The following is a 26,879-nucleotide window of genomic DNA, read 5'->3' as shown; positions in this document are numbered from 1 at the left end:
CTGCACTGATTGGGACCACTTGGAGAGGTGCTCCTGAAAGAGCCTCAGGCTAGGAGAACTCCAGAGCTGGGGGTGGCTGGGAAGGCAGCTCTGCCACTAAGAAGTTGTGTCACTAAGGCCAGCTCACCTGAGCTCTCTCAGCCCCAGTTTTCTCTCGAGTGGGGAAAATAATACTTGTACTCCTTCCTTCCAAGCTTGTGAAGGGGCAGCCATTCTGACAACATGCTCTGCAGGTTCCCAGTGCCCGACATTGGTCCTGGCAAGACCCTTTGTTAGCGGGATAGCTAACAGCACTTTATTCAAGTAGGGAATAGAGGATCAGTTTTGGACTATTTGTTCTCAAAGACCTCCTTCTAGCTCTGAAGAGCTATTTGTTTAAAAAAAAAATTGTGTTATTATTATTATTGTTCACCAGGAATACAATAAGGAAGCAGCATTGTGGACAAGCCTACATTTCTGGCTGGCTGATCTCATGAAGCTGTCTCAAGAACAAGCGTGGGGTCAGAGCTCCTTCGTTTAAAACCTAATTATTGAAAGCTAATCTAGTAGACTTAAAATGACTTCCAAATGGTCAGAGTACTCTTCAGCTCAGTATCCAATTCCACTTGAAAACTGTGAGCCTGCTTGGCTCTTTCTCCTTGGGGAAGACTCTCAGTGCTAGAGCAGCCAGCACCAAAGGTCCCTCTTCCTCCTCCGTCACCTGCCCAGAAACAGCATCTAGTGCAAGCAGCACTCTCTAGATTTAAATAGATTTCTTTGTCACCTAAAACTGGATTCAACCACTGAAGATGATGGGAGGGACAAGATACATGTGTGGTTCTCATAGACCAATCCCCTGGGGGCCCAATTTAATCACAGCAGTTCGGAGGGATGAGAATTGGATGAGACTCAGTTTGGATGGTGAAATTTAAATGATTTATTGTTCTGGTCCAAACATACTAAGGAGAAGCCATTCCAACCATCAGTAACCATCCCAAATCATGTGTGGAAAGAAACTCGCCATCCCTCTTACCCCCAACAAAGCATCATCTGACCAGGCCTTTGCACAATTATGCAGGTCTCCTAAGTAGACCATACTAAATAGACCTTATATTTATCAGTGGGAAATTGACTTAGTAAAGCAGAAAATCCCTTCCATTTTAGAAAAGAAAAAGCAGAGAAATAATTTCTACTCTTTCATCACCATAAATTAATCAAGAGATTTACCCAGTTTGATGTGGACTTTGTCGGCTGCAATGATCACGGAAGGATATTGGTTGGTGGTTGGAGGTGGGGTGAGCCCTGTGTTGGTTGGAGAAGCATCCCGTGGATAGCAGATGGCTTCAATGAGATTGAGCTGGCCGTTACGCTTCACTTTGTGGCCCAGCCCATACAAGAGCACCCGGGCCCACGGAGCCTTGTATAAGGAGGAGCTGTGAAAGAAGAAAGGAGCAGAGATGGAGGACTCACTGGGACAGTGGCTAACAGAGATGAAGATTAAGAGGCTTGGCTAAGGCAATCACACCAAGACATTTCCACCGTCTCTTGTGAGAGGGACCAATTTGAAAGAGCACTGGATGCTACCTCAGAAGACCCGAGGTTGAGTCCTGATTGCCATCTATTAAGGATGTTACCTTGAAGAAGTCCCTTAGCCTCCATAAGCCTGCTTCTTCAAGCGAGAAAGAGAAAGATCATTAATGGTCTTTTTCTCAGGGCTGTTATGAGGACCAATTGACATTCTGGCAGGTATTTTGTACCTTTGTCTGTAGTTATTATTCTGATTTTTACTCATAACTATTTCTCTGACAGAAAGAAATGTTTCCTAAAGTAAATGCCCTGGATTTATTAACTGGAAAAAGACTAACCAAGTTCTGGTATATGAATATCGTGGAATATTATTGAGATGTGAGACAATGAAAATGACTGAGAAAAGCATGGCATGAGGAAGTTCATGTGTAGTAAGAGGGCCAGGAAAACAAAACAAACACAAGCACCAAAGGAATTGAAGGATCGGGGCTGGGCATCCTGAAAGCACAACGGCCAGAGCAGAGGAGGGGCCTGACTCTCTTTTGCCGAATTGCTTTTTTCCTTTTTCGAGATAAGGATGGTTCTCTGGGCCATCCAGGGAGGTGGGAGAGGAAGGAAATGGAGGAGATGTGGAAAGAAAACACCCAATAAAAACTCAATTGAAAAAAGAAAGAGATGGTCCTAGAGAAAAGGAAGCCACAGGTGTGCCAGACACCTATTTATTTGCTGACTAACTCTGTCAAGCCCTTTCTTGGGTCTCCCTCTCCAAGACCTGCTGGACCAAGGGCCACTTACTCTTTGCGGAAGCCAGACTGACTCTCTTTACAAGACACGACGACAAAGGCGGCCCCAGGGAAGTTAACATCCATGTTGACTTTGGACTCAGAGACTGGGAATTCTTCTGAGGGAAACTGTTCCGGAGCTGTCTGTGGAGAGACACATTTAATCATGAAAACCACAGGCTAAAAACAGAAATGGGCACATTTCGTCCTCGGGAGAAGTCTCTGGGCAGCAGTGGGGTGGACTGGGAGGGTCCTACAGGGACCGGGAAACCAGGGAACGAGACACAAGGGCGCTCAGAGAAGAGGACAGGAAATTGAGAATAAAATGAACAAGAATGATCACACTAAAGATATTATCAAAGACTTTTTTTTTTTTTTTTTTTTACCTGCAGGAAAGAACAGATCTGCCTCGTTAGTTCCAAAAGACTCTCTTCTCCTTGGTGGAGGGTCCGAGTGATGGCAACATTGAGCCACTCTCTGACGGTCTGTGAGCTGCCTTGGTAGAAGAGGTCTGCGGCAGAACAGTTTTGGGCGTGGATGCAGTGCTGTAGAGACTGGGCCAGGAGGACAGCACTGGAGCTGATCGTGCCATCTGCAAAAGCAAACCAAACAGGGCCTGAGCACAGGGCCCAGGGCAGGGGGTGCAGGCAGCAGGACCCTCATTCATTCACTCGGGAGGCTGGATCTGAAAGCACGCCCAGACCAGCAACACCTGGAAGGTACCAAGAGCTTGGCTTCCCTCCCCCAACCACCGACCAACTACCAGAGGATTCTGAGAGGAGTTCAGGAGATCTACAAGCACAATTTAATGCCTCCAAGCCCAGGGGCAGGGAAAAAAAGGTCAAGGAAACCTCAGCACTGGAGAATCCCATTCGAGGCCTGGTGCCACTGGGGACATTGCACATGCATCTGTGGTGGGCATCGTGACTGTGGGGAGGGGACAGAGGAGGCAACTACCCCGGGTGCGGCCCCGAATGAAGCGTGGACTTGCGCATCCAGCCGACCAAAGGTTCTACTGAGTGTGCCTCCCTCCCCAGCACCTCCTCCAACCTCCTCCCAGATCCTCTTCCAAGTTTCTGGTAAAGCAGGGGCAGGGATCAGAAGGCAGATTGCACGGGTCAGCTTGGGTAGCTGGGGGGTGAAAGGAAGGAGAGAGGGATGGTTGCAGCTCTTGGGTTTTGTCCTGGGGCTGGGAAGCACAATAAAGCCCAAAGATTTTGCCTCAGTTCTATACTAGAATGTCTTTAATCCACGCCCCCAAGCAGGAATCAGGCATTTCCCCCCAAAAAAGAATGTGTGGTGGCCTCCCTTAAGGCCGTTCTGCTTGAAGTCACAGGGTGAAAGAGGCTGCCTCCCAGGAGCTATTCTCTGATTCTCATGATCCTGAAGAAGCCATCCAGGGCTCGTCATCATTTGGCTAAGAGACCCTCCCTCGCCTCTCTCTGAGCCACCTGGCATCTCACAGGAGTAGATATTTGAAGAACTAGGGCCAACTTCGCAGGAATAAAACAGATAATAACAATTTGGAAAGCTCAATTCTCCACCTGAGCCTGCACTCTGCCGGGCATCTCAAAGGGAGCAAGGACGAAGGGCACGGCATCATCCTGTGACTTTGGGCGAGTCTGAAGAGGCACCTGCTGACCAGGGCGCGCAGTAGGCTTACTGCGTGTGACATGACTGAGGAGACTAGAATCAAAGCTATATTTTACCAGGAAGTGGTGGAGCAAGGAGCTGACTGGACAGGAGCTGCAGATGTTCCAAGGTGATGTCCCGAACGGCAGGGATGTGAAACAGGCGAGTGAACAGGTGAGGCAGTTTGGGGGCAAAGATGTTGAGGAGGGCCATGCGGCAGTACAGCCTGGCCAGGGAGGCCTCGCACCTCAGCAGCTCCCTGGAGAGACAAACAGACAATGTGGAGGGTCAAAGTCTCCAGCTCCCCTCCACCACCCCAGCCCCAGCAGCTGCCCTTTCTCCCAAACCACCCTGGTGACTTCCCCTTTCATTTCTCACTCCAGAACAAAGAATACTGGGCCAGGGGCAGCTGGATGGTGCAGTGGACAGAGCTGTGGCTCTGGAGTCAGGAGGGCCTGAGTTATTTAAATCAGTCTCAGACACTTGACACTGGCAAGCTGGGTGACCCTGGGCAAGCCACTTAGCCCCAACTGCCGGGCCAAAACGTCGGGCCTCTCAGGGTGTGCCCTGTGCCTGGGGCAGAGCTGAAAGGAAAAACCAAGGGACCGAACAGGGCGCTTTAATGCCATCGAGGAATTAGAAAGAAGAAACTTTGAAAGCAGAGGCACTCATTACTGCCCAACTAGGTCCAGTCTGGAGGGTGTCTCCGTCTTTCTCACCAGTATTCGAGCTTTAGGCTAGTTTGAACCCAGCTTTTATTTGTTAGCCACCCACAAGGAGGGAACCTTTTAAAGATGAACACTACACAAAAGTGTCTTTTTGAGCCAACTTTAAAATGTGTACATGTTTTCAAGCCTTCAAAGGTCCCCCTGGAGGCCGTAGAGGATTCGGGCATTATTAACTGATATTTCTTGAATGGCCTAAATTAAATTTACTGCAAGAACACTTGGATTCTGTCAGTGACTGGCAGTCACGAACACAAGCTTTGGTCCTTGGGTGGCCCCAACTTACTAATACACAAGAAATGCAGAAACAAAATGAAAACAGACTTATTGGGAAGACAGGTTAAATAACTGTCACAATTCCTTCTTGGGTATAGTTGTTTATCAATGTAAATGTATCACGGGAGGTGGAAAGAAGCACAAATACACTAGATCTTAAATTAAGATGCTTACACCTTTAGACCTTTTTATTTCCAATTTCAAACAACCAAATCTGTGAAGCCCAGAGACACAGGACAAACAAGGAAGCTTTTCCTGGTTTTAAGTTTTATCTGATTAATGGGAATATTTTTGCACCCAGAAAAGGAGTTTCAGAAGCCTCTTTTGCTGATGAATTCCTTCATTTTTATTTGAAAAGAAAAATCCTCTTTGAAAAACAGAAATATAAGGTGGCAGTTAGGTGGCGCAGTGGATAGAGCACCAGCCCTGAATTCAGGAGGACCTGAGTTCAAATCTGGTCTCAGACACTTAAACACTTCCTAGCTGTGTGACCCTGAGCAAGTCACTTAACCCCAGCCTCAGGAAAAAAAAAAAAAAAAAAAAAAAAGAAATGGGGGAAAAACAGAAATACATACTTTATCACTGGAGATCACTGGATAAGAACATCTCCCTATTGACAGAACTGATCCACGAAGCCCCAAATGCAAGCCCTCAGTCACTGGGGACATTTGTACTGAATACTTCATGCTCCTCTGTCCGTAAAGTTATATTATCAATGACAATAACCACCCCCCACATTTGGATGCTACCTCAAACTTTTTAAATCCCTTTTAGAAGTGTGACCTTTTTTGTCTATCAATAACCATCTATTTTCTTTCCTTATGGATGTCTGTCAATAATAAAATAAGTAGAAAAGCTTTCAGCACTTTATGAAGGAACATACAGATAGACCTGGGGGATGATTGTCTATTAAAGCTAATAATACTAATAATAAATAAAGCTAATAAATAATTACAAATCTAGCCCCCAATGAAATGCTACTACTAGTAATAGACAAACAGCCCCTTTGGCTGGGTGTGCTCTTATACTAGGATGTCCCCCTCCTAATTCTTCTGTACCTCCCTAAGATACCTGGCACAGCAGTAGGTGTTCAACAAGCTCCTGACTGATTTAGGGACTAAATGGCATCTGGAGGAGGAGAACCCAGCAGCAGGGCTATTCCTGTGTAGACCTGTCAAACAGTGAGTTTTGATTAAAGGAAATTTTCAATTACCTGTGAATCTGAATATTGGTGTTGTCCAGTGTAACTAGCCCATTAGTGGCAGTCCTCCGGTAGCCTGCAGGAGGCCTTTCTAGCATGTCTATAGGATACCAGTACCGTACCAACACACCTTCACTGCGGAGGTAAGTTTCAACCTGCACAAGTTCATTTACCTACAACAATAAGAAAAGTTTATTAATGATTTTATTTGCATAGTTTAAAATTTTATTCTCCATTCCAGGTTTTCTAATCCTCTTCTATGTGGCAGCCAATTGCTGGCTCAGAGCTAATTTACTCTTAAATAAATGATTTGACAAAGAAGTTAATTGTACATTATTCAAAGAAAAAATGCCACATATAATACTATTAAATGTGTGCCTTTTTTTTAAATTAAAGGAAAAAGACCACAAACAGAGACCACAGAGGTCCCCAAAACTGAAGAAATGTTTTAATCTTCTAGATAAAATATGATTGAAATACTGTAATATTTAAAATATTTAAATATTTAAAACAGAAATGGAGGGAAAAAGACTAATAATGTGTATGTGTTAAGATACCAATGGACAATCTTAAAAAAAACCAATACAAATCCAGTCAGACAATGGAGATAAGTTTAAAATTTTAAGATGTATCTTCACAACTTCTATTAAACTTATTTTTGTGTGTGAATTTTTATTTTTTAAGTTTTTAATTTTCTCTGCCTAGATAATTTTCAACATTCACCCTTGCAAAAACCCTGTTCCAAATCGTTTTCTCCTTACTTTCCCCCACCACCTCCCCTAGATGGCAAATAATCCAATATATGTTAAACATGTGCATGCATTAAACTTCTAAAAGTCCCAATTATGTGTTATTGTTTACAGATGGAATCAATACACAGGCATTTACTAAGTGCCTACTATGTGCCAAGCGTCAAGGATAAAAAGACAAATCAAAGTCCCTCCCCTCAAGAAGGGAGACAATACACACACACAGAAGTTCCATACAAGAGTGGATATAAGAACATTTTGTTGGGGAGACCCAATAGCTTGAGGATCCCACAGAGAGGTAGCATCTGAAGGAATGTAAGGATTTAGAGAAGCAGAGAAAGGAAGAAGTGGTACAGTGCTGAGATAGTCGAGGGGGCATCATGGGTGAAACGGCCCAGAGGCCAGCTGGGGGCCGTTCTGAATGTCAGACCAAGTTGCTTGTTCACCAGAGACTTGGAAGCCAGTAGAGTTTACTGAACAGAGGAATGATGGGGTCACACCTACAGCAAAGAGTCCAAAAGGAGGCCTTTGAGATCATCCAGGTGAGGTGCTGAGGGCCTGAACGAGACCAGGGCAGGTCTGAATGGGGACAAAGGGACAGATGGTGAAGGGGTAGCATCAACAAGACTTGACAAATGACTGGAGATGAGGGAAAAGTGCCCAGGGAGAAAGTCTTCATTTTACAATTAGGCCAAGTTACACGTTCTTAACATTGCTGACGCTCTCCAAGTCTGGTACCTATCTGCCTAGTCATGTCTCTTTTGGAGTCATTAACGTACAGAATGAAATCATATAGATATATATGGGACTCAAATGACAGGGAGTAAAATTATGAATAAATCTGTACTTAGAAATCAATATAACATAGGAAGCCAAGTCCCTCGATAAACAATAATAAATTGTCTCATGCGATGCTACCTTTATGATTTTCTGTTTATAAGTGATTCCTATGTGTTATGAATTTCCATCACTAGGATTCTATATAGACCATACAGTCCTAACATATGGTTAGGTTTGAGTTACATTAGATCAGAATGATTTAAAGTTACAAGATGAAATTAGGAGCTGGTAAGCCTGTGTTTAAGGCAGAGTTCATTGCTGCCAATGCTGAAAGATATACCTCATTAAGCTCCACAGAGGTCTGACATTTGGCTTCTTACAAGCCACCTCAGAGGACTCATTGTGTAGTGGCCTGGCTTGTTCAGCACAGCGTGAAGGTCGGTCCGGGGTTTCTTTTTAAGGTTTGCATCTGAGCACTGAGCCCAGAGCTCAGAGAGGTCTTTGAAAATTATTCATTCCAACCCCATCATTTTACTGACCACCAGACTTGGGGATGTGGAGACACGTGAGAGGCCCGAAGGCTCAGGAGAGGCAGAGTCTGAAGCACAGCCCCGATCTGGGGGATCTTCTCAGGCTTCTTCCCAGCAACCTGCACTGAGCTCTCCGACGGTGATAAGGAAGGGCCTTGTCTTACTCACCTTCATAGCTCTCTCAGAATCCAGGCAGAAAGCCCCAAACTGTGAGCACAGCAGGTTCTTGATCAATACTGTGAGTTTATTTCTTGGATTGTTAAACATTTGTACCTCTCATTTACCTTAGGAAATGGAGGGATCCCTTCCCTGTAATGGGTGCTTGGGAAATGCAGGGATAACATGGACACGTCTTTTCAATAACCAGCTTGTTTAGAGTGACTGTTGGCTGTGGCCGTGGCCACCAGCTCCTTGGATGTCTGTACAACAGGTGTCAGAGAGATTCAGGTGCTGCCGCAAGCTCGGGAGGCTGCCCCCCACTTAAAGCTCAGTGATGTGAGGACAGAAATGGAGTGCTCCAGCACAGCAAAGACACGTGTGAAAGTCATTTACTTACTGAGTCCACATCCAGAACAACTCCATGTAGGCCAAAAGTTTTCAGCATTCCCCGGATGGCAAATTTGGGGAGTGCAGTCCCCACAGCACTGCTGGTCACATTGTTACTGTCTGGAGAGCGCGTGACCACAGTGAGACCTGGGGGCCAAGGGAGAGAAGAGATCATTCACTCGCCTGGATGCCCGTGATCCAGCATCATCTCTAAGTGGGAACTAGGATGGGGAGAGAGGTGTGGGCAGCATCTGAACGTGCCTGTGGAGGGGTACCATGGAGCCATCCTCCGAGTGATGGGGCCCAAACTGGGTTGGCTAGAAAAGACTTTGGCAACTTCCTTCCTCACCCTGCCCTCCTCTCCTATGCCCCCAATCCTGCAATTTTCTGTCTTCACTTCTTTTGCTGCTGAGAGAAGAAGGGGATCCCGAGGATGTCCCTTCTTACTAGAAGTCAGGACAGGCTGGTGGCCTGAAAGAGTTACATCTGTAAGAGAAACCTAGACCCTCCCTGCTGCACTTGAGCAATCCCACCCTGGGCCCTATGCTGGTTTCCCAAGTCATGGCTTTCATAAAGACCCATTCTCAATTCCGAACTTGTAGCAAAGCAAGAAGGAAAAAGAAACCTTTGCGAACTTTATCAATTGTGAATTTATTGGCTTCATCTTTGATGTCTTCAATTGTGGGAAGATAAAGATCTCTGGGAATGCCACCATTCTCCTCATAGAGAAATTCTACGGTCTGCCGGGCGATATCCACCATTCCTGAAAGAAAAAGATGCCGCTGGCCCTCATGCAGCCTCCTTCACAGCTCAGGCTGCTCAGACTCTTCAGGGCTGCATGCAGAATGACTGGCCTGGGAGCTGGGTTGTCCCCGACTCTTCCTCGGCAGGCTGGCCACTGGGGCTAGGAGAGTGTGTGGAGGTGACAAACAGTCATCACATCTGCCCCCCCATGCTGGGCTATTTCCCGTGATATTAAGGGGAATGTTTGGGAGGACTTGCTTTTAAATAAAGGCCATCTCTACACTCCTCATTTACCATTCTGCTGTCCATACTGTCCATACCAACTGTCCATACACAAACTAGCAAGGAGAGCAATCTGCAGTGCACAATTCCAAAGGAGTTTGCAATTAGAGAAGGATGCTTACAGGGAGAAATCAGTGCCAAATGAAACAAGAGGAGAGACCATGAGCTAAGAATCAGCCCCTCCCCTACCATATTTTAGTTTCAAGGATTCTATAAAGTATCTCACGCTATTTTTCAAAGGACTATTAAAAAAACTACACCTACCATATAATGTACAGGAAACCCTGCATATATGTACATTAAACCAGAAAACAGACAACCATGAGGACAATTTTCATTTTCTTTCATGTGATCAGGAATATCTGGAGTTTAGTTCTCTCTCAAAGAAAATGCTTACTGACCAGCCTGAGAAATCCCAATCAGTAACTTCTTCCTTCATATCTTCACACTATAGAACAATTATTGTGAATGTAGGTTCTTTAAAAAAAAAGGAGGGGGAGGAAGCATCCAGGTACTGATACTCAAAGAGAACACTGAATCACAATGAGCCCCAGAGAACCGTTCTTACTTCTAGTTACTTTTCCCCACAAGCCTGGGAGCCCACTGACACAATGCTCCTGGTTGCTGGGATGACTCCCACAAATGATGAGAAAGGACTGGGATCTAGCTGCTCCAGAAAAAAAGCCCTATTCTGCTCAAAGAGCATGACCACATAAGGAAAGATTCCACCCCACAAATGCTGCAAACTTCCCGTTCTTTCTCCTGTGCCCATGGCTGGGAGGACTAGTGCCTTGAGGAACAACCTCCTGACACTGAGAATGATTTGGCTTCAGAGAAGCTTGGCAGGAGACCATTAACCACATTCTACATTGGATCCTTTTCCTGCCTTCTCAGCTCTGGTCTCATTGTCACCTCAGAGAAGATGAAGAAACAATGTGAGATGATGAAGACGGTTGGATTTAGAGTGTGAAGAGATGGATTCAAATCTAGGTCCTGCCAGGTACCAGCCTTGTGATCTTGGGCAAGGCACAATAGCTCTCTGAACCTCCGCTGTAACACTGGAAGACTTTTAAGGTCCCTTTTAACTCTCTGTCTGGGATTCAATGAACTGTACTAGGGCAAGAGGTTAAAAAATAGCCTGGAAATCAGAGGCAGTGGGGAAGCATGGTCTAAGACAACACAAGAGCAGGCTTTCTTTCTGATCCTGGCAGAGGGAGAAACTTTTGTGCTAATAATGATCTTTTCTCTCTCTATTTCTTATAATCTTTTAGGGATCAAAAGATTATATAACATAGATTATTATATAAAATATTGCATTTATAAAAGATTATACAGATTACATGTTGCTGTCAAACTGTGTTGATCTTCCCCTTGTGGGAGGGCAAGTCCTTGAGGTCAGGGGCTATTCTGTTTCTGCCTTGGCACCCCTGGTACTGGGCACAGTGCCTGGCCCTTACAAGGCATTTAACACATGCCTATTGAATGGTTTGTTAAATTCCTTCATTTATAATAATGATCAGCATGCTAACAGTATGGAAGAGTCACCAATATTATGGCATGCTCAGCTATTGCCATCCCCACCTTGATATGAGAAAGGGGGCAGCAAGGTTTCCAGAAGGCTATACTCAGCCTACTTGGAAGAGAAAAGAGGGTAAATCCTGGCATCCCTTACTGGGACCTGAATCAAGCCTTCAGCCTTAAGGCTAAATTTTTATCCCTATAAAAAGAGCTCCAGCACTACTTGTAAAAGGGCATTTCTTCTCCTCTAAAGCAGATGTTTACCAAGAAGAGGAAACATGAGAAGAGAAAGGAAGAAACTAAAAATAGGAATGAGCTGTTTGCAGCAGTTTTAGGGCACAGAACACTAAACATTCACTGCTGCTCTACCATCTAGGGGCAAAACCTGCACTGTTCTTGGGCTAGCAACATCTCTCTGATTTTATGAGGTGCCTGAGAAGAAGAGCTAATTCTATAACCTTCCAGGCCTTATCCACCCAGCTACATCTTCTAAAACCCAGTTCTGTAGCGACCGGCAAGTGAGAACCAGACTCTCAGAACAAAAGCTACCCCAGGTGGAGGATACAAAGGTGGGAGGAGCAAGCTGAGGCCTCTCCCCACATGCTTCTCTAAGGGGAGTTCCTGTCCCTGTCCCTGCCTTTCTCTTTCCTGAGCTACCTCAAAAGAAAATAAAAGCAAATACAGGGGGGCCACCAGACCTAGTTGCAGAGCCCCCTTTATCTGGTCCAGGCCTGACTTTCGCTCTGCTTCATTCCGGAAGCGTCTTCTAATGGTGGGGAAAACTTTGGTTTCCCAGGCTTTCACGAGCAGGGCATAGTGGTCCTCCTGAAAAGAGAAGGCAAACAATCACGAGAAGATGAGTGACAGTTCTTTACTGATTTAACCAGCCTTGAACCACATAAACTCCCCATTGCCAGGCCGTCATGTCTGAGCACAAAGCCTGCAGCTTATCAGTGGAGGATATAACCCCAAGCTGTGGAGAGCAAACAGCTGGATTAAGGACAGTTTCTCCATTTGCACTGGAAAAAATGAGGGCAATTTTGCGTCAGAGCAACCGAGTCTATGCCAAGAGACATCCTTTTTCTGGCACCGTGGGTCTGAACAGGCTAAAGGGCCTCTTTCCCTGAGCAAGACAGAATCTTGCAAATACTTTGTAGTTTGTTTTTTTAAAATAAATAAATCAGAGATGCTTTTCAAAGCTGGATTATATGAATATAAATCCTTATAGCCCTACATCTGGCTGGGCCACTTTCTCCCATTTTCTGTCTTCCATTCCTCTGTCAGTTCATTCCTTCCTGATCTCCTTCTCTTTCACAAGGTTCACACCCACTCTGGGTCCTGCAGGCCCTGCCCAGCCCTTACCCAAGGCTTCATCTCCCTTACCTGAGGGATGTCATCATCATCATCATCGTCACTCTCATCATCCGCAATAGGAGGTGGGTGGGGGTCTGGGCCTGAGGTGATGAAATTCTCATAGCTGAGTTCCACTTTGTAGTGACAAGAAGTGTCACTGTCGTATTCTGTAACAGAGGACAATGAAACTATACATTTCCTGGATGGGGAGACCTTAACTGATGACACCCCAAAAACCCTGTTACAGGATCTCCCATTCATTCGGTGGAGAGGGCTCTGGAGCTTGGAGGAATGTCCAGCAGAGTGTCAAATGGATAAACCGATACCTCTAATCACACTGAATTCCCAAAGAGTTTTTCAGGGCATAATTAACTCAAAGGGAAAGCAACCTGGATAATTCTTCAAGATGAAAAAGAGAGTGACTTTTGTAATGAGGCACCCAAGTCTGCTTGCCATCCGATACTGAGGCCCTGTGAAGGTTAGAGTAGGAGCCTAAGCTCGCTAATTGCTCTGCACCACAGTTTCCCCATTTACAAAAGGAATTACACCAGCTGTGTTCTCAAGACTCTGCCAGCTCCCAATCTAATGGCCCTATCATGCTAAATGAGAATGAGGTGATGGTGGAATAGGAGGATTCCATTTTCTATCAAGCAAACACCCATGGCCATTTACGTTGCTGAGCTGTAGCCACGGCAGCGATGCGGCAGGGAGGCCCATGCGTGCCCGGGTCAGAAGCGATGCTGGTGCCAGCATCATTGTCACTGTCAGAAGCCATAGCAAAGGGAAGGGCTTCAAAGTTGGCACTGATTTCCTCAGCCAGGTCGATGCACAGGTCAGCAGCATTCCGATGGGCTTGCCCTTCAGCATAGGCAAACTGTCGAGACCCAAAATTAGCCCGGATCTTGGTATTCTGAAAGGAAAATCATGGGGGGAATGAGAAGCTGCTGCTTGATTTGACTTTCTGGAAGGGTCTGAAAGATGCTAATGTAGACATATCGCCTCAGAGGCCTGCACCAGTTAATTCATAAAGTGTTGCTCCTCCTCTCTGTTTTTCCCCTTCTTTCCTCCCTCTCTTCTTCCTTTTATCCCTTTTTCTTCTTTCCTTTCCCACAAAAGTTTATGTATGACATTCTCTGAAAGCCTATAGGGACAATGAAAAGCATCAAGTCCTTCCCTAATCAGATTTCTGCATTTCCTTTTCACTGGGAACTGTCTTGGACTTCTGCATTGCTAATAGGAGCCTACCCTCATATCCCAAGGTTTCTAAACGAGAGCACCTGCCTTTTTCTGAATGTGAACCACAGGCCACATGCCTCCTGAGACATCTTCCAGGCACGGGGGCAGGCGCTGCCCACAGTATGTGAAGTAGACCCGGCCTTTGGGAGGCTGTCCTGGAGGGGGTGGGGTGCCCTCCGTCCTTTCCCAGCCGATTCCTGCCCCATCTCCTGCAGAATAAAGGAAGGAGAACATCAGAGTCATTATTATGGTCACAGTCAGCTATTCTGAAGCTCATTTCTGATTTGCATTAGCTCATCTCCTATTGTAAAGGTGCCCTTTGACTGGCATGGCTAACAGAAGGGGCTGCCTAGGGTAGACATCCAGGTTGCCCTTGGGCTTAGCTTACTCAAAGGAAAACAAATAGAGGAGATTAGAATTCATTCCAAGGGACTGGTTTTGACCCTTCTAGAGAGGCCGCTTTGCTAAAAATGCCTGCCTAGCTCCCAGATGTCGTCATGCCAAGGATCTGAGATTCTGTTGGTGATTACAAACACCCAAGGTAGCTCATCAGTCTCAGGGAGTTGCCTGAGGCAGACAATGAAACTGAAGGGCTCTGGGCCACAGACCTAGTGACAGTGTCAGGGGAAGGATCTGAATTCAGGCCAGCCTTCTGCTACACCACAATGTCTTGTTAGTTCTCTTACTTCTCAAGTATTTGTTAAATATCTCCATGCCAGGCGGAGAGGACACAGAGATATAATGAAAACAGTTTCTGGCCTCTGGAAGCTAACCTGAACATGCAGACAAAGTCTAGTAAATATGAAATACGGACAAGGTAATTTCAGAGAGACTGGGGCAGCAGCATCAATTTAGGAAAATGAGGAAGAGAAGCGTGTCAAGACAGCAGTGGAGGGGAGTTTGGTGGGGATGGGGGGTGAGGGGGACGACCTGAGGAAAACAGAGGCCTGGAGATAGGATGAGGGGTGCAGGGGGAGTCATCTGTTTGACATCACTTATGATGGCAGAAAATGGCAACCTCAGAATTTTCTAAGAGGATCCAAAGATAAAAATAAAGATGACTCATCAATGACCAATCCCTGGTTTGTAAGGGTAATTCTCATGAAAAATGAGCTCCTGAGACCGAGTCCCAAAACAATGGAAGGCCAGGCCATGGCTGTTCTTTCTCAGTTAAACCAGCGAGAAGACAGCCTGGGGGGCCAGAGATGTGAGAGTTGCTGTTTTCCCACCTACCTGGGGAGAGAGTCACGTCCAGGCGCACACTCTTCCACTGTAATAAGCTGGAGCCGTTGTAGTGTACAGCACGGCCATTGCTGGGAATGAAAAGAAAACCCAGGCAAAAAACATGAAATTTAGTTTAAAAAACAACAAGTATTCTTTGCTGAAATGAAAGGAATGGGATAATTGTAATATGGCTTTGAGAAGGAATTTTCTTAATTTAAAGCCGAGAAGGCTGTTAGTAATGATTTTTAAATAACAAAAGCCCCAGCCCTCCAAATCCTTAGGGTTCTTCCTTATTCCCTTGAGATATTCTGGGGGCAACAGCAGCCACTTACTTGTGAAAAAGGCAAGTACCCACAGGATTGGTCCAAGCACCATCTCGTTTCTCTGCTTCAGTAGCAAAGCCAAAGGAAACTATTGGTCCAGTGTCATCATCTGTATCTCCATAGGAAACAATTTCAATTTCCCAGTAGAAGGATGGAGCCTGGAGAAAAGTCAGGGACTGTCAGAGGCTCTTTCTCAAACTTAAAGGGAGGGAGAGGAGATGAAAGATGGTCTTTTGTCTCACCTGAATGGGAAGTGGAGAGGTTGCATAGATAAATGTACCTCGTGGGAGACCTCCACCAGCACTGGGATCAGCCAGGAAGGTCACAGAGGTCAGGTGGGATGAGAACATGCAGGCTCGAACAGGTGGAAACACCCGGGAAGGACTCCAGGTGATCTCCTTGGGCTGTGGCAAGAATAGAAACCCTTTAAATAGGTCTACTGCTGGGAATCCTTGTATTGCCCAGGGGAAGAAAATACTTTTAAATCATCATCATCATCATCATCATCATCATCATCATCATCATCATCATCATCATCACCATCATCACCTGAACTTTGCAAAAAAACTAAGATTTTGCAAAACACTTTATATCTATTATGTTGTTTAAGCCTCACAACTAACACCGGAATTCTGCTCCTTAGTTTACTGAGAAGACTTAGAATTTATACAGGTGAAGTTTATTGCCTAAGGTCATAAAGCCAGTGAATATATTGCATATATATTGTGGAAAAATAATGCATTAGAGCCCTGGTTAATTCAGGACAGTGTCCCAATGAAATCAGGCGCTATCACCTTGCCTATTACACAAAAACACTTTTGTGGAAATCTACCAGGAATTCTGAGAATGAAGTCTTCCTCAATTGTTCCAAATGGAAATGTCACAATCTGCCATGAGCCAGTGAACCACAATAAGTGGATTCAAGAGAAAAGTATAACTATAATTCCTTTGCATTGACCAAAAAAAGTCACGATCATTCAGAGATTTACAAGCCCTTTCACTCTATCAGAGAGCTATTATGATCCCCATTATGTCAAATCACTGTAATCTCTTGTACTCCAAATTTAATAATTTAACAAATATTTAATAAGTGTCTACTGTTTGCAAAGCACTGAAAATACAAAATCAACTGATAAGCACTTAAACCCTTACTATATGGCCAAATTCTGTACTAATCATCAAGAAAACAAAGAAAAACAAAATGATACCTGCTCTCAAGAAGATTACATTCTCCTAGGGAAAAATGTCAGGGGAGCAGAAGGGAAGAATGGAGTCTAGAGAAACAGAGCAGCGAAGGAACAGAATGCAGACAAGCCAACAGTTTGCACAACTGTGTGGATGGAGAAGAAGGAAAGCCAAAGACGTCCCATCTGGTTGGAGCATAGTGTGCATGGTAGGGAGTAACATAAAATGACGTGTGACAGGCAAGTAAAGGAAAGTTGTGGAAAGCCTGAAAAGTGAATCTGAGGAGTTTATATTTTATCATAAAGAACCTGAAGATTTGTGAGCAACATGGACATGGTTGATGAAGCTTATTTTGGCAGGTGTGAAGAGGCCAAATGAGAGCAGGGAGACTGTGAGCATGAAGGGAAAGACGGGCTTAAGCAAGGGAAAGGTAGAAAATGAGAATGAAGAGCAAGAAGCTCTGACTCAGGATCTGAGAGCCAAGAATGATGTTGGGCCCTCAACAGAGGGCCAAGGAGGCAGCAGCAGACTCTAAGGAATAGTGCTGAAACTCCATTTTGGAGCTGCAGCCTTTGGGATGCTGATCAACCCTTCAGGAAGAGCTTCTCATGGATTGCGATGATGGGGGATTGGTGGTCAGCACAGAGATGAAGGCTAGAAATAATGAGATAATCACTGAACCCAGGGGATCAGATGAGATCAACAAGGAAGAAAGAAATAGGGCCAGAAAAGGGCCTCAGAGGACATCAGGTTTAATGGGTGAGAGATGGATGATGAACCAGTCAAAGAAAATGAAGCCATGAGCAAGGAGTGAGCAGTCAGTATCACAGGAGAAGAGAATCCAGGAGCAGGGACAGCCCTCCCTCCCCCTTCTCCTCCTGCCCCTCTTCCTCCCTATTCCCTCCCAGTGTCAGAAGCTGTAGGAAAGGAATGAGGTCTGAAGAAAAGCCATTGTATTTAGCATGAAAGAGATTGCTAGCAATTTTAGAGAGAAAAGCTTCAGTCACATGGTCAGCATGTAGGGGCTGAGAGGCTCAAAGGACTGGGAGGATCAAGATTGGGAGAGAACTCAACATGTCTGTGCCAGGGCTGGAACCCAGAGCGCAAAATAGGAGAGCCAGCTTAAACAAGGATGATTGCCAACACTTCTTCCCAGACTGGGAGGAAGAGAGACCAGACCACAGTGCACTGGGGACCTGAGATATGGGAAGCAAGATGGAAGTTTCCATTTTCTCAGTAAAAAAATCTGAGACTAGGGCATGGGCACAGCCCAGAGGGGGAAGGAGGGAGCACTTCCTAAGAGCCCCTGCGGAGCTAACAATAAAGCGGTGATGAAAAGGGAATGCTCAGATAAGTTTGGGTTACAGGAGTGGATCCAGTTACATGGTTCCCAGGCTTCCTCCAGGACTAAAGATGGCAGCTGGTGAGGCTGAGAATTGGCAAGATCACAGGGACAAGAGATTCAAAGAGTGAGGATGATGGTTAATTTATTCTACTAAGTCATGATAGGCCAGACTAGGAGGAACAATGCAGAGAAAGAGGTGGAAGATTCCAGATCAGTAGTAGCTAATTCATAGTATCCAACAAAGCAGCGGTCAAACCCTTCTTGTAAATTCTGCCAGTGCTGGGCTGAGAAGTATTGAGACACCCTGCCTCTTAGCGAAGGGCTACATCTCCACGTCACCAAAGAACAAAAAGCAGACTGAGGACTGCACGAGGCTGCCACCATTGAGCTTACCTGTCTGCGGTCTGCCTGGAGAGGCGGGGGTGGGGGGCGAGCACAGTCTCGGTAGAGCATCCTTAACCTCTCACATTGCACTTCCACAACCAGAAGCCGCTCTCCTGCAACACCACAAATCAAATTTGGGAAATCCACCACAAAACAGCAACGACAGCACACAATACATATTTACACAGAGCTTTAAAGTTGACAGTTCTTTTCCCCACCAATTCTATGAAGTAGGGAATATAAATATTCCCCACTTTCTAGATGAAAAGACTGAAGCCCAAAAAAGTCACATAGCTAATGAGCACAGAGCAAAGATCCAGTTTTCCTGACCCCCCCTCCCCCAAGCATTCTTTCCACCCGGCTGTATCGCTTTTCTCCAATTCCAAGAATCCCAAATCTTTTAGAACTGGAAGAAATTGCTCATAACTTGGCTTCAACATACATTTTACAAACATTTATTGCTTAGCATCTATCATATGCATGGTACCATGGGATACTAAAACAAAAATCACAACAGTTCCCGTCCTCAAGAGGTTTACAGTCTATTTGTAAATAAGGGACAACTGGGCAGGGTATCTTGGACATCTTAAAAGAGAGAAAGAATAAAAAAGATATAACACTATGCCGATTCATCCAATATTCACTGAGGACTTAAAAAGTACAAGGCACTACAGAGCACACAAAGTAGTCTCTAGCTGCTCATGTCCAGATGAGGGTTCTAGGCAGGCTTCAGATCCACGACAGAACAGTACAAAATGCTGTAGGAATTCAGCTGAGGTAGAAAGGGTTCTAAGTCCGGGACAGGAAGAAAGCATGTGAGCCAATGCCCCCCAGCAGGGAGGCCAAAGGCACCCTAGGCCTACGGGAAATGTCCCAGGGTCCTGACAATTTGTGGATAAGATGAGTGAGAGACAAAGCCAAAGAGGGGAACTGAGGCTGCCCAGCAAAGACCATGAGCGCTTCGCTGATGGGTATGATTCTGATTTGCTGGACAAGGAGACACTGAGGCCATTTTCATGCAGAGGTCTGACATATTCAAAATGGATTTAAAGATTAACTGGGGGAGAGGCAGGGATCAGTCAGTAAGAAATGAAATCAGAATGAGGGGGTGATGACAACAGGAGTACAAATGAGGCCCTAATAATGAGGAACTAGGGTAAAGCTAACACATTCTGTGGTGTTAAGGCTGAGAGAATGACAGCCCATCGAGGACATCTGGCTGGGGAATGGCAGGAGAGAGAGCAAGATGGTTTTGGTCTCAGGGGAGTGAGCAGAGCATGCATGAAGAGATATTAAGAAGGGAGCTGGAAACAGAAGACTGCCTAAAGAAAAAGAATAAAGAAAATAGTATACATTTCCAGGGACTTTAGGAACATGATGCACTTGAAGTTTCAGGGCTTCCCATCTCTAACTGAATGGACTTAGAGCAATTTACTAATAGCAGTTTCTTCTGTGGATGACATAGTAAACAAAAAAGAAATTTTTAGCAGGAGCTGCAAACATAAGCTTCAGCTGCTGCCTAATTCTATAATACTATGACATCACTTTTCAATGTACAAATCGTGATTATTTAGTAGGTCACTGACGCTCAAGATAATCTTATCCTAATTAAGATTATTATGATCCAACTATTCTGGAGAACAATTTAGGACCATGCCCCACAGACTATAAAACTGCATAGCCTTTGATCCAGCAGTCTCACTACTTACTGGGTCTTTTCCCCAAGAGATTATAAAAGAGGGAAAAGGATTCATATGTGCAAAAATGTTTGTAGCAGTCCTTTTTGAGTGGCTACCCATCAGTTGGGGAATGGCTGAATAAGTCATAGCATATGAATGCAATGGAATATCATCGTGCTGTAAGAAATGATCAGCAGGCAGATTTCAGAGAGGTCTAGAGAACCATCTCCTTCCAGAAAGAGAACTATAGAGATTTAATGTGGATAAAAACAGAGCATTTTCACCTTTTTTGTTATTTGTTTGCTTTTCCCCCCATTCTGATCTGATTTTTCTTGTGCAGCATGACAAACATAGAAATATGTTTTTTAAAATTGCACATGTTTAACCTATATCGGATTGCTTGCTTGGGGAGGGGAAGAAGGGGAAAGGGAAAAAAACTCAGAACATAAGGTTTTGCAAAGATGAATGCTGAAAATTCTCTTTGCTTGTATTTGGAAAAATAAAATAATATTAAAATAATAAAAAAATGAAAGCATATTACTTTACAAAAGCAAATGATGAACTTGATCATTATAATCTTTAAAACTAGCCAAAACCTGTCTCTAAATGAAGCTTGAGCCAGAAACACTAAACTGTAGAAAGTCAAATTGGGACACAACTAGAGCTAAACATGAAGCCCTTTCTGGAAGAAATTTCAGTCTAGGAGCTGAACAGATTTCCTACAGACTAAACATCCTCTTTTTCTCCCGTTCTTTTTTCTCTGTAGTCTACAATCTTCTATTTTCCAGCCAAGACTTCTGATTAATAATGGCAAGGAGATTCAGCCATAAAAAGAAATTAAGAATAAGAAACTAGAAAGTAAAAGAATTTGAAGGAGGGTCAGAGACCAAAAGCAGGGATAAGCACAGGGAAAGGCAAAGGATAGAAGGGAATCTATAATGCTATAAACAAGAAAATGACCCATTTCCTCCCAAAGAAGAAAAAAAAAAGGAAAACCATGAAGAGATCAAAAGACACGTATTTCTTCCCTCTAGATCAGTGGTCCTCAAACTTTTAAAATAGGGGCCAGTTCACTGTCCCTCAGACTGTTGGAGGGCCGGACTATAATAAAAACAAAAGCTCACACTCTGTCTCCGCCCCTCAGACCATTTGCCATAACCCGGCGGTCGCATAAACGTCCTCAGTGGCCGCATCTGGGCCGCGGGCCGTAGTTTGGGAACCCCTGCTCTAGATAGTAAAAAATGCCTAGATAGGTACATTAAAGAAATGATAATCTAATCCTGAATTTCAAAATGATTCTTCATAACTTCATAGTTATGTTACTGGAATCATTTGGTTAATATTCATTTATATAAACACATGCAAAGGACATCTCTTATTGTGAACCCTTAACTTTGTTTTCAATCAAGTGCAGCCAAGAGCAATAGTGAGACATGAAACATCCCAAAAGATTATTAAATTTCAGTGAGAAAAAGATAGATGAAATAGCATGAATTTGAAAAACAAAATGTCCTACCAGCCCTAACACTAACATTTTAAAAGTAGGGATGACTCATTTACAGCAGTGTCTCTTCAGAATGGGAGCTCGGCCACTGTCTTATTAGATGGCAGGTGCTCAAGGAAACGGGCCCCAGGCCCACATGTGACTACAGGGATGCAGACCTGCCAAATGGCTGAGCATTGGAGGCACCTACCGGGGCTGCACTCCTGAGCCACGAGGTTGAGGACTTCAACAGCTGCTGGACATTGCTGTAGGAATTCTTCACAAAACAGACTGTCTTCTAAAAGCTGGGCCATGACAAGGCATGCTCTTAATGGTAAAAGACATTTAAAAACATTTCACAACTGTCAGTAAAATCTTACTTTTATTTAATGAATTAAAATTACTTAATGAAGTCACCTTGAAAAGTGAGCTCCTGACGAGTCTGCTGCTGCCCCCAAGCTGCCCCTGGCCTCCAATCCCCCATCTCCTCAGGCTTTCCCTAAGCTGGCTACATCAAGGGCACATGGAGATGCTTCCTTTTTACAGGTGCTTGGTGTCATGGGTGCTGAAGGGAAAACGATCCACACCCACAACGATGGAGTCACAGAATATTTTATTTTCAGCACCAAAGTATAAGAGGTGTCAGTATTGGGAAGGCCCAGGCTGTTTCAAAGAAGGCTCAGCTGTGACAGGCAGGCCTTGGTCTACCATCACTGCTCTCCTCCCACTCCCCAGGTTCTAGGATGAGCATGCGAGCTTGCTGATGAAAAGAGAGACAGGAATGCTACACTCACCTCGTTCTGATCTCAGCAAGGAGTCGAACCACTGCCATTACTGGAGTTGAGCCATCTCCTGTTGCAGGAAGTGAGGTATGAATAGATAGACTTCCCTCCTGAGGAAGCAACATGGACTGGACTGCCTGTACTACCTTCTCAGTAATGGACAGTTTATGAAGAGGCAATGCCTGATGGCGGTGGTGGGGGGGGCACGGCAAAAAGTTAAATTCAAGTAGTTAGTTTCTAAGAAATGAGGGTGTTATTATCTGGAGTAGTTAATTCTCATTTTGCACAGTCAATTAAAAAATGCCATACACACAGAAAACTGAAAATCACAACAAAGCAGCAAAACACAGTAGATCTCCGATACAAAAGAACACATCTTATATCACATACAGGGCAACTTCCATACAAACATTGTTTTGAAATGCTCACAACCAAGATGCATGCAAATCATTAGCCATATTTAATTTAGCCACCTATTTTCCACATAGTGGTCTATGTATATTATTCATGACTGTGCAAATGACCATTGAGTATGACATTGGATTTGAAAACGACCTTACCTCAGATCTTGGAACACAAAGTCTAGATAATGGAATAGTCAATGTGTCTGACGCTTGCGAGGTCTTTCTACAGTCTATGGGTGGAAATTTGACAGTGGCTATACCTTCCTGCTCATTGATTGACGCCACTACTCCAATGCTCCCGGATATTCCTCTCCCCAATACCTAGAGAGAGAAATGACTCAGCCCTAAGAACGCCCACACCTTGCCAGTTAGCTGTGGGACAGGCCAAGTTGTGGTCAAAGTAAAGGACAACTTACAATCTTTAAAAGATGGCGCTAAGTACAAGAAGCGATACTTGTGTGGTAGGGTCTTAACTGACCTGCTTCAAATGTTCCAATCAGTGAAACTCCATGAGATACAGTGTGTATTTTATACAATTTATTTCAGAAATGCCTTCACTACAAAGCTCCTCCAGCACCTTCTCATGGCACGGAGGTGGTCATGGCTCTCCAAGACTATGGCACCTGAAGGTGACCTCTACAAGTCATAACAAGCTGGGAATATTTTTCAGAAGTAGGGGCATGGACAGACTGTGGATTCCCCATCCAAAGATCAGTTTAGCTAAATGCAGAAAGTCAGTCAGAGGCTTACAGGCTCCAGACCTTGGAGATATTGAGGGAATGAAATGAGCACCACTGGAACCATGGCAGTACAGCTCCAGCAGCATGGATTACTCATTTTATAAATAAGTAGCTGGGAGCAAGCTTCGGGACTGAATGAGTCCTTTCAGAATTTAGCTTTAACCTCTATACTACAAAGCTCCATTTTTAACTGGGTTGAGAAGATTTTTCTACAGCTCTTCAATCTGGGCAATAAGCTGCTATTCCAAAGTGAAGGCTTGAGGATTAAGAAGAAGACACAAAAGGGGTGTACTACCTGCACTTCAGACCCTATCTTGATGGTCTCTTTAAAGCCCCCAAGTGCACACAGCGCAGCTACGGCTTGTCGGGCAATCCTCTGAAGCTTGGCAAGCTTCCGACCACTGCTGCTTCCATTTTCCAGGATGCTTTCAGCATATTTTCCCAGCTGAGGGATGTACATCAGAGCTTGAGACAGAACCTATGTGAATGGGAGAGAGGATAGGGCTAGAATCTGGGTCATTTTTTGAATGAACATTTCACAGAAAAGAAATAAAATGGATAGGTCCTTCTATATTCTAAATGACAGACACAACAATCCCATAGGGGGTCCCAAGGGTGAGTAGGGTGAATTTCACAGGGCCTTTGGTTCTTGCATGATCACAGAACTGACAAACATAACCATAATATATAGGAAAATGGAACACCATGATGCTAGGAGTGCAAAACAAAAACTGTCCATATGAAAGCAAGTAAATCTAATTAATTTTAGGACATAGTGCAAAGAATTCACCTCAAAGACTATTACAGTAAAGAGGGAATTTATTTACAGAGGTTTAGTTTATAAAAAAAAAACCTTCCATTTACTGCTTTATGCGGCATCAATGTCAATTCAGTGCGATTACATTTAAATTTAACTAAAGTAAAAATTAAAACATAGGGTCCAATTTAAGATGTCAGTAACTTGAACCAAGCCCAACTGTAATCTCACCTTTTCAGCGGTTGTTGTCCATATCTGAGCAGCATTCGACTCCGGTGCCATTAACAAACTGTGAAGCAGGGCAATCACCTCTGCAGCCATGCTGTTTGCGACATGGCCACTGATGAACGGACGCACGGGGTCAGTTCTGGAGATGAGGTGAAGACACAGAAGGGGATAAGGTGACCAAGAAGGCTCACCAAAGCAAGAGGATGGCCTTCAGCATCATGATTGCTCAGGAGCAATTTGTCACATGAAGAGGTTTGTTAGGGTTAAGTCAAAATACATTATGCTGGCAGGTATGGAGAGAATGAAGCAGATTCTCATGCGGAGGCTTAGCAGCCCCAGAATTTAGAATTCCCACAGGCACATTTTTCTGTTCTTTCTCTCTTAGTGAGCATCTCATCCAGGGCTGCTTAAACGTTCTCCCCTTTAGATTCCTTCTTTGCCTGAGAAATTTTGACATGATCCTTTCTCAAATCTAAGCTGAGGTATTTCTGGCGGGATTCGTGCACATGCAATAAAGAATGGGCATGTTGTGTGTGCAGAAGCAAAGGTACGGTGAAGTTACATGATGCAACACAGGCAAGCATGCTAGAAACTCCTCAGATTTATTATGTGTCTGATTTTGAATTAATTTTTGATCCTTGCATTCAGAAATCTTTTACTCTTGCCAAATTTTTCACAACACCCCGCCTTAGGGGCGCACATTTTGAGAAGCTTAATAGGCATAGTGCATAGGCACAATTCCTCAAGGCAAAGGAAGCCCCAACCCTCATCTACTCCGGGTTTTCCAGCATGAAACAACCTTTCTAAGAACAGGTATTTGTTTAATCCATCTTGGGAGTGGGGTGAAGTGGAGAGAAAGCACAACATAAGTATAACACGGACTGAGAGTGGGAGGTTTCAGCTTTGCAAAAGAGAAGGAATGACAATAAAGTCTCCTTATTTCTCTCCAGTTATACTGGGTGTTTCCTAGAGTAGTCACTCAGAATAAATTCCCCTTCTTCGCCCTGACTTGGCTGTGGTCCTTTAGAAATTAGCACCTCCAAACCCTGCATTTTGGACAAACTTATAACCTACATAGATGTCAAGGCCCAGTGACATTTGTCTACACCCAAATAAGCCATAATTCTAATGGATGGGAAGTTGGTGCTTTGTGATTCATGTCCTCATTTCAAATTTCTCGTATCCAATTTTCCTTTTCTGCTGCTATTAGCCCAGCAGAGAGGTGTGAGGTAGATTTGTTTGAATTTGCATTTTGGTAATCAACAGTGATTCAGAGCATTTTTTCTCATGATTTTAAATAGCTTTGCTTTCTTATTCTAAAAGCTGCCTGCTCATATCCTTTGACCATTTGTCAAATGGAAAAAATAACTTGTATTCTCATAAATTTGTAGTCTACATTTCAAACAGGTAAGGGGAATGAAACCAAATTAGAAGCCAGTTTATTAAAAAATCAATCTTAGATTAGTTTGGAAAGCCTCTACCTTGCAAGTTCGGAATTCCTCTCTCGGCAAATGGAAGTCTGAGCAGTTTTCTTTTTGTCACCTGTGGACAACCCACTCATGGTCTCTGGGTTGACAGTTTCTACAGGAGGCCCAACACTGACAATGAGGCCTGACTGGGCCCATTTAGTTGCCTTCCGAAGGGCAGCTGCAGCCTCTTCTGTGATCACTTCACAGCAGCCACTCTGAGAAATCAAGATGAGAAATGTTTGAAATACTTGGCCCGCTCGGTCCCATCCTAGCCATCAATAGCCTCATCCATCTAAGTGCTGCCAAACTATTTTTAACTGTGATATTTCTCTGAATGGAGCTGAAGAAAAAATTTCCACAATGTCATTCTAGAGCCCCACCCTCTAATACTTAATCTCTTTTCACATTTCAGGATTTGTATTTTAATAGAAACAACTGACTTTTGGTCTTCTTACCCTTAGTTAATACATTGGCTTATGAGAAATGTCAAAATTTCCTGTCTATCTGTCCTGCTTTGTGAGGAACTGAATTGATTTCCTACTTTTCCATTATGCTGGATGGACCTGAACAATGGAAGATGCTGTCAGATCTAAGAATGATTGATGATGGTGTTCAGGAGCACAGGGTCCTCCATGCCAGGCTCACCTTTGTCATGTCACGGTCCATTTTCACTACTTTCTCCATGTTGGCACCTGTGCCAAGTCTGAATGGCCTCCCTTCAGAACTGCTGCATATGCAAAGGAAAAGAATGGGGGCAGACTGTTAGCAGGAAAGGTGAGAGACAACAAAAAATGAGGTTAGCTTGTTTTTAAAGAAGGACAAAATTCCCAAAAATGGTTTGCCTGCCATTCATTACAGAGGCTTTAGGGAAGAATAAAATACATCAATCATTCCCATCAGCATTATTTGTCCCCTAGGGCCACTGGGGATATAGTGATAAAAGTGAAACAGGTCCTGTCCTCAAAGACCTTACAACCTATTAAAACAAAAGCCTGTTTATACTGAAGTAAATACAG

General features: G+C 44.2%; 1 protein-coding gene across 9 annotated transcripts in view; it reads right to left on the bottom strand.

The window, feature by feature from the left end:
• HECTD4 (HECT domain E3 ubiquitin protein ligase 4) overlaps positions 1–26,879 on the bottom strand; it is a 178,424-nt gene that overhangs the window by 23,274 nt on the left and 128,271 nt on the right. For all 9 annotated transcript variants that reach the window (XM_074297295.1, XM_074297296.1, XM_074297293.1 and 6 more), the window contains 22 exons: positions 26,509–26,590; positions 25,876–26,078; positions 24,398–24,533; positions 23,705–23,887; positions 22,826–22,990; positions 22,278–22,447; positions 21,695–21,810; positions 18,331–18,434; positions 15,650–15,811; positions 15,417–15,565; positions 15,094–15,173; positions 13,906–14,069; positions 13,297–13,534; positions 12,655–12,791; positions 11,970–12,096; positions 9,353–9,490; positions 8,738–8,874; positions 6,135–6,295; positions 3,998–4,179; positions 2,675–2,880; positions 2,302–2,432; positions 1,207–1,412 (listed from right to left, as the gene is read on the bottom strand). In XM_074297295.1, the coding sequence (XP_074153396.1) occupies positions 1,207–1,412; positions 2,302–2,432; positions 2,675–2,880; positions 3,998–4,179; positions 6,135–6,295; positions 8,738–8,874; positions 9,353–9,490; positions 11,970–12,096; positions 12,655–12,791; positions 13,297–13,534; positions 13,906–14,069; positions 15,094–15,173; positions 15,417–15,565; positions 15,650–15,811; positions 18,331–18,434; positions 21,695–21,810; positions 22,278–22,447; positions 22,826–22,990; positions 23,705–23,887; positions 24,398–24,533; positions 25,876–26,078; positions 26,509–26,590 (3,377 nt within the window). The remainder of the gene's footprint in view (positions 1–1,206; positions 1,413–2,301; positions 2,433–2,674; positions 2,881–3,997; positions 4,180–6,134; positions 6,296–8,737; positions 8,875–9,352; positions 9,491–11,969; positions 12,097–12,654; positions 12,792–13,296; positions 13,535–13,905; positions 14,070–15,093; positions 15,174–15,416; positions 15,566–15,649; positions 15,812–18,330; positions 18,435–21,694; positions 21,811–22,277; positions 22,448–22,825; positions 22,991–23,704; positions 23,888–24,397; positions 24,534–25,875; positions 26,079–26,508; positions 26,591–26,879) is intronic.

This window comes from Sminthopsis crassicaudata, chromosome 1, assembly GCF_048593235.1.
Source record: "Sminthopsis crassicaudata isolate SCR6 chromosome 1, ASM4859323v1, whole genome shotgun sequence".
In the NCBI taxonomy this organism is placed as follows: domain Eukaryota; kingdom Metazoa; phylum Chordata; class Mammalia; order Dasyuromorphia; family Dasyuridae; genus Sminthopsis; species Sminthopsis crassicaudata.
The sequence above is the reverse complement of the archived record's forward strand: the minus strand, read 5'-3'. Positions and strand labels throughout refer to the sequence as shown.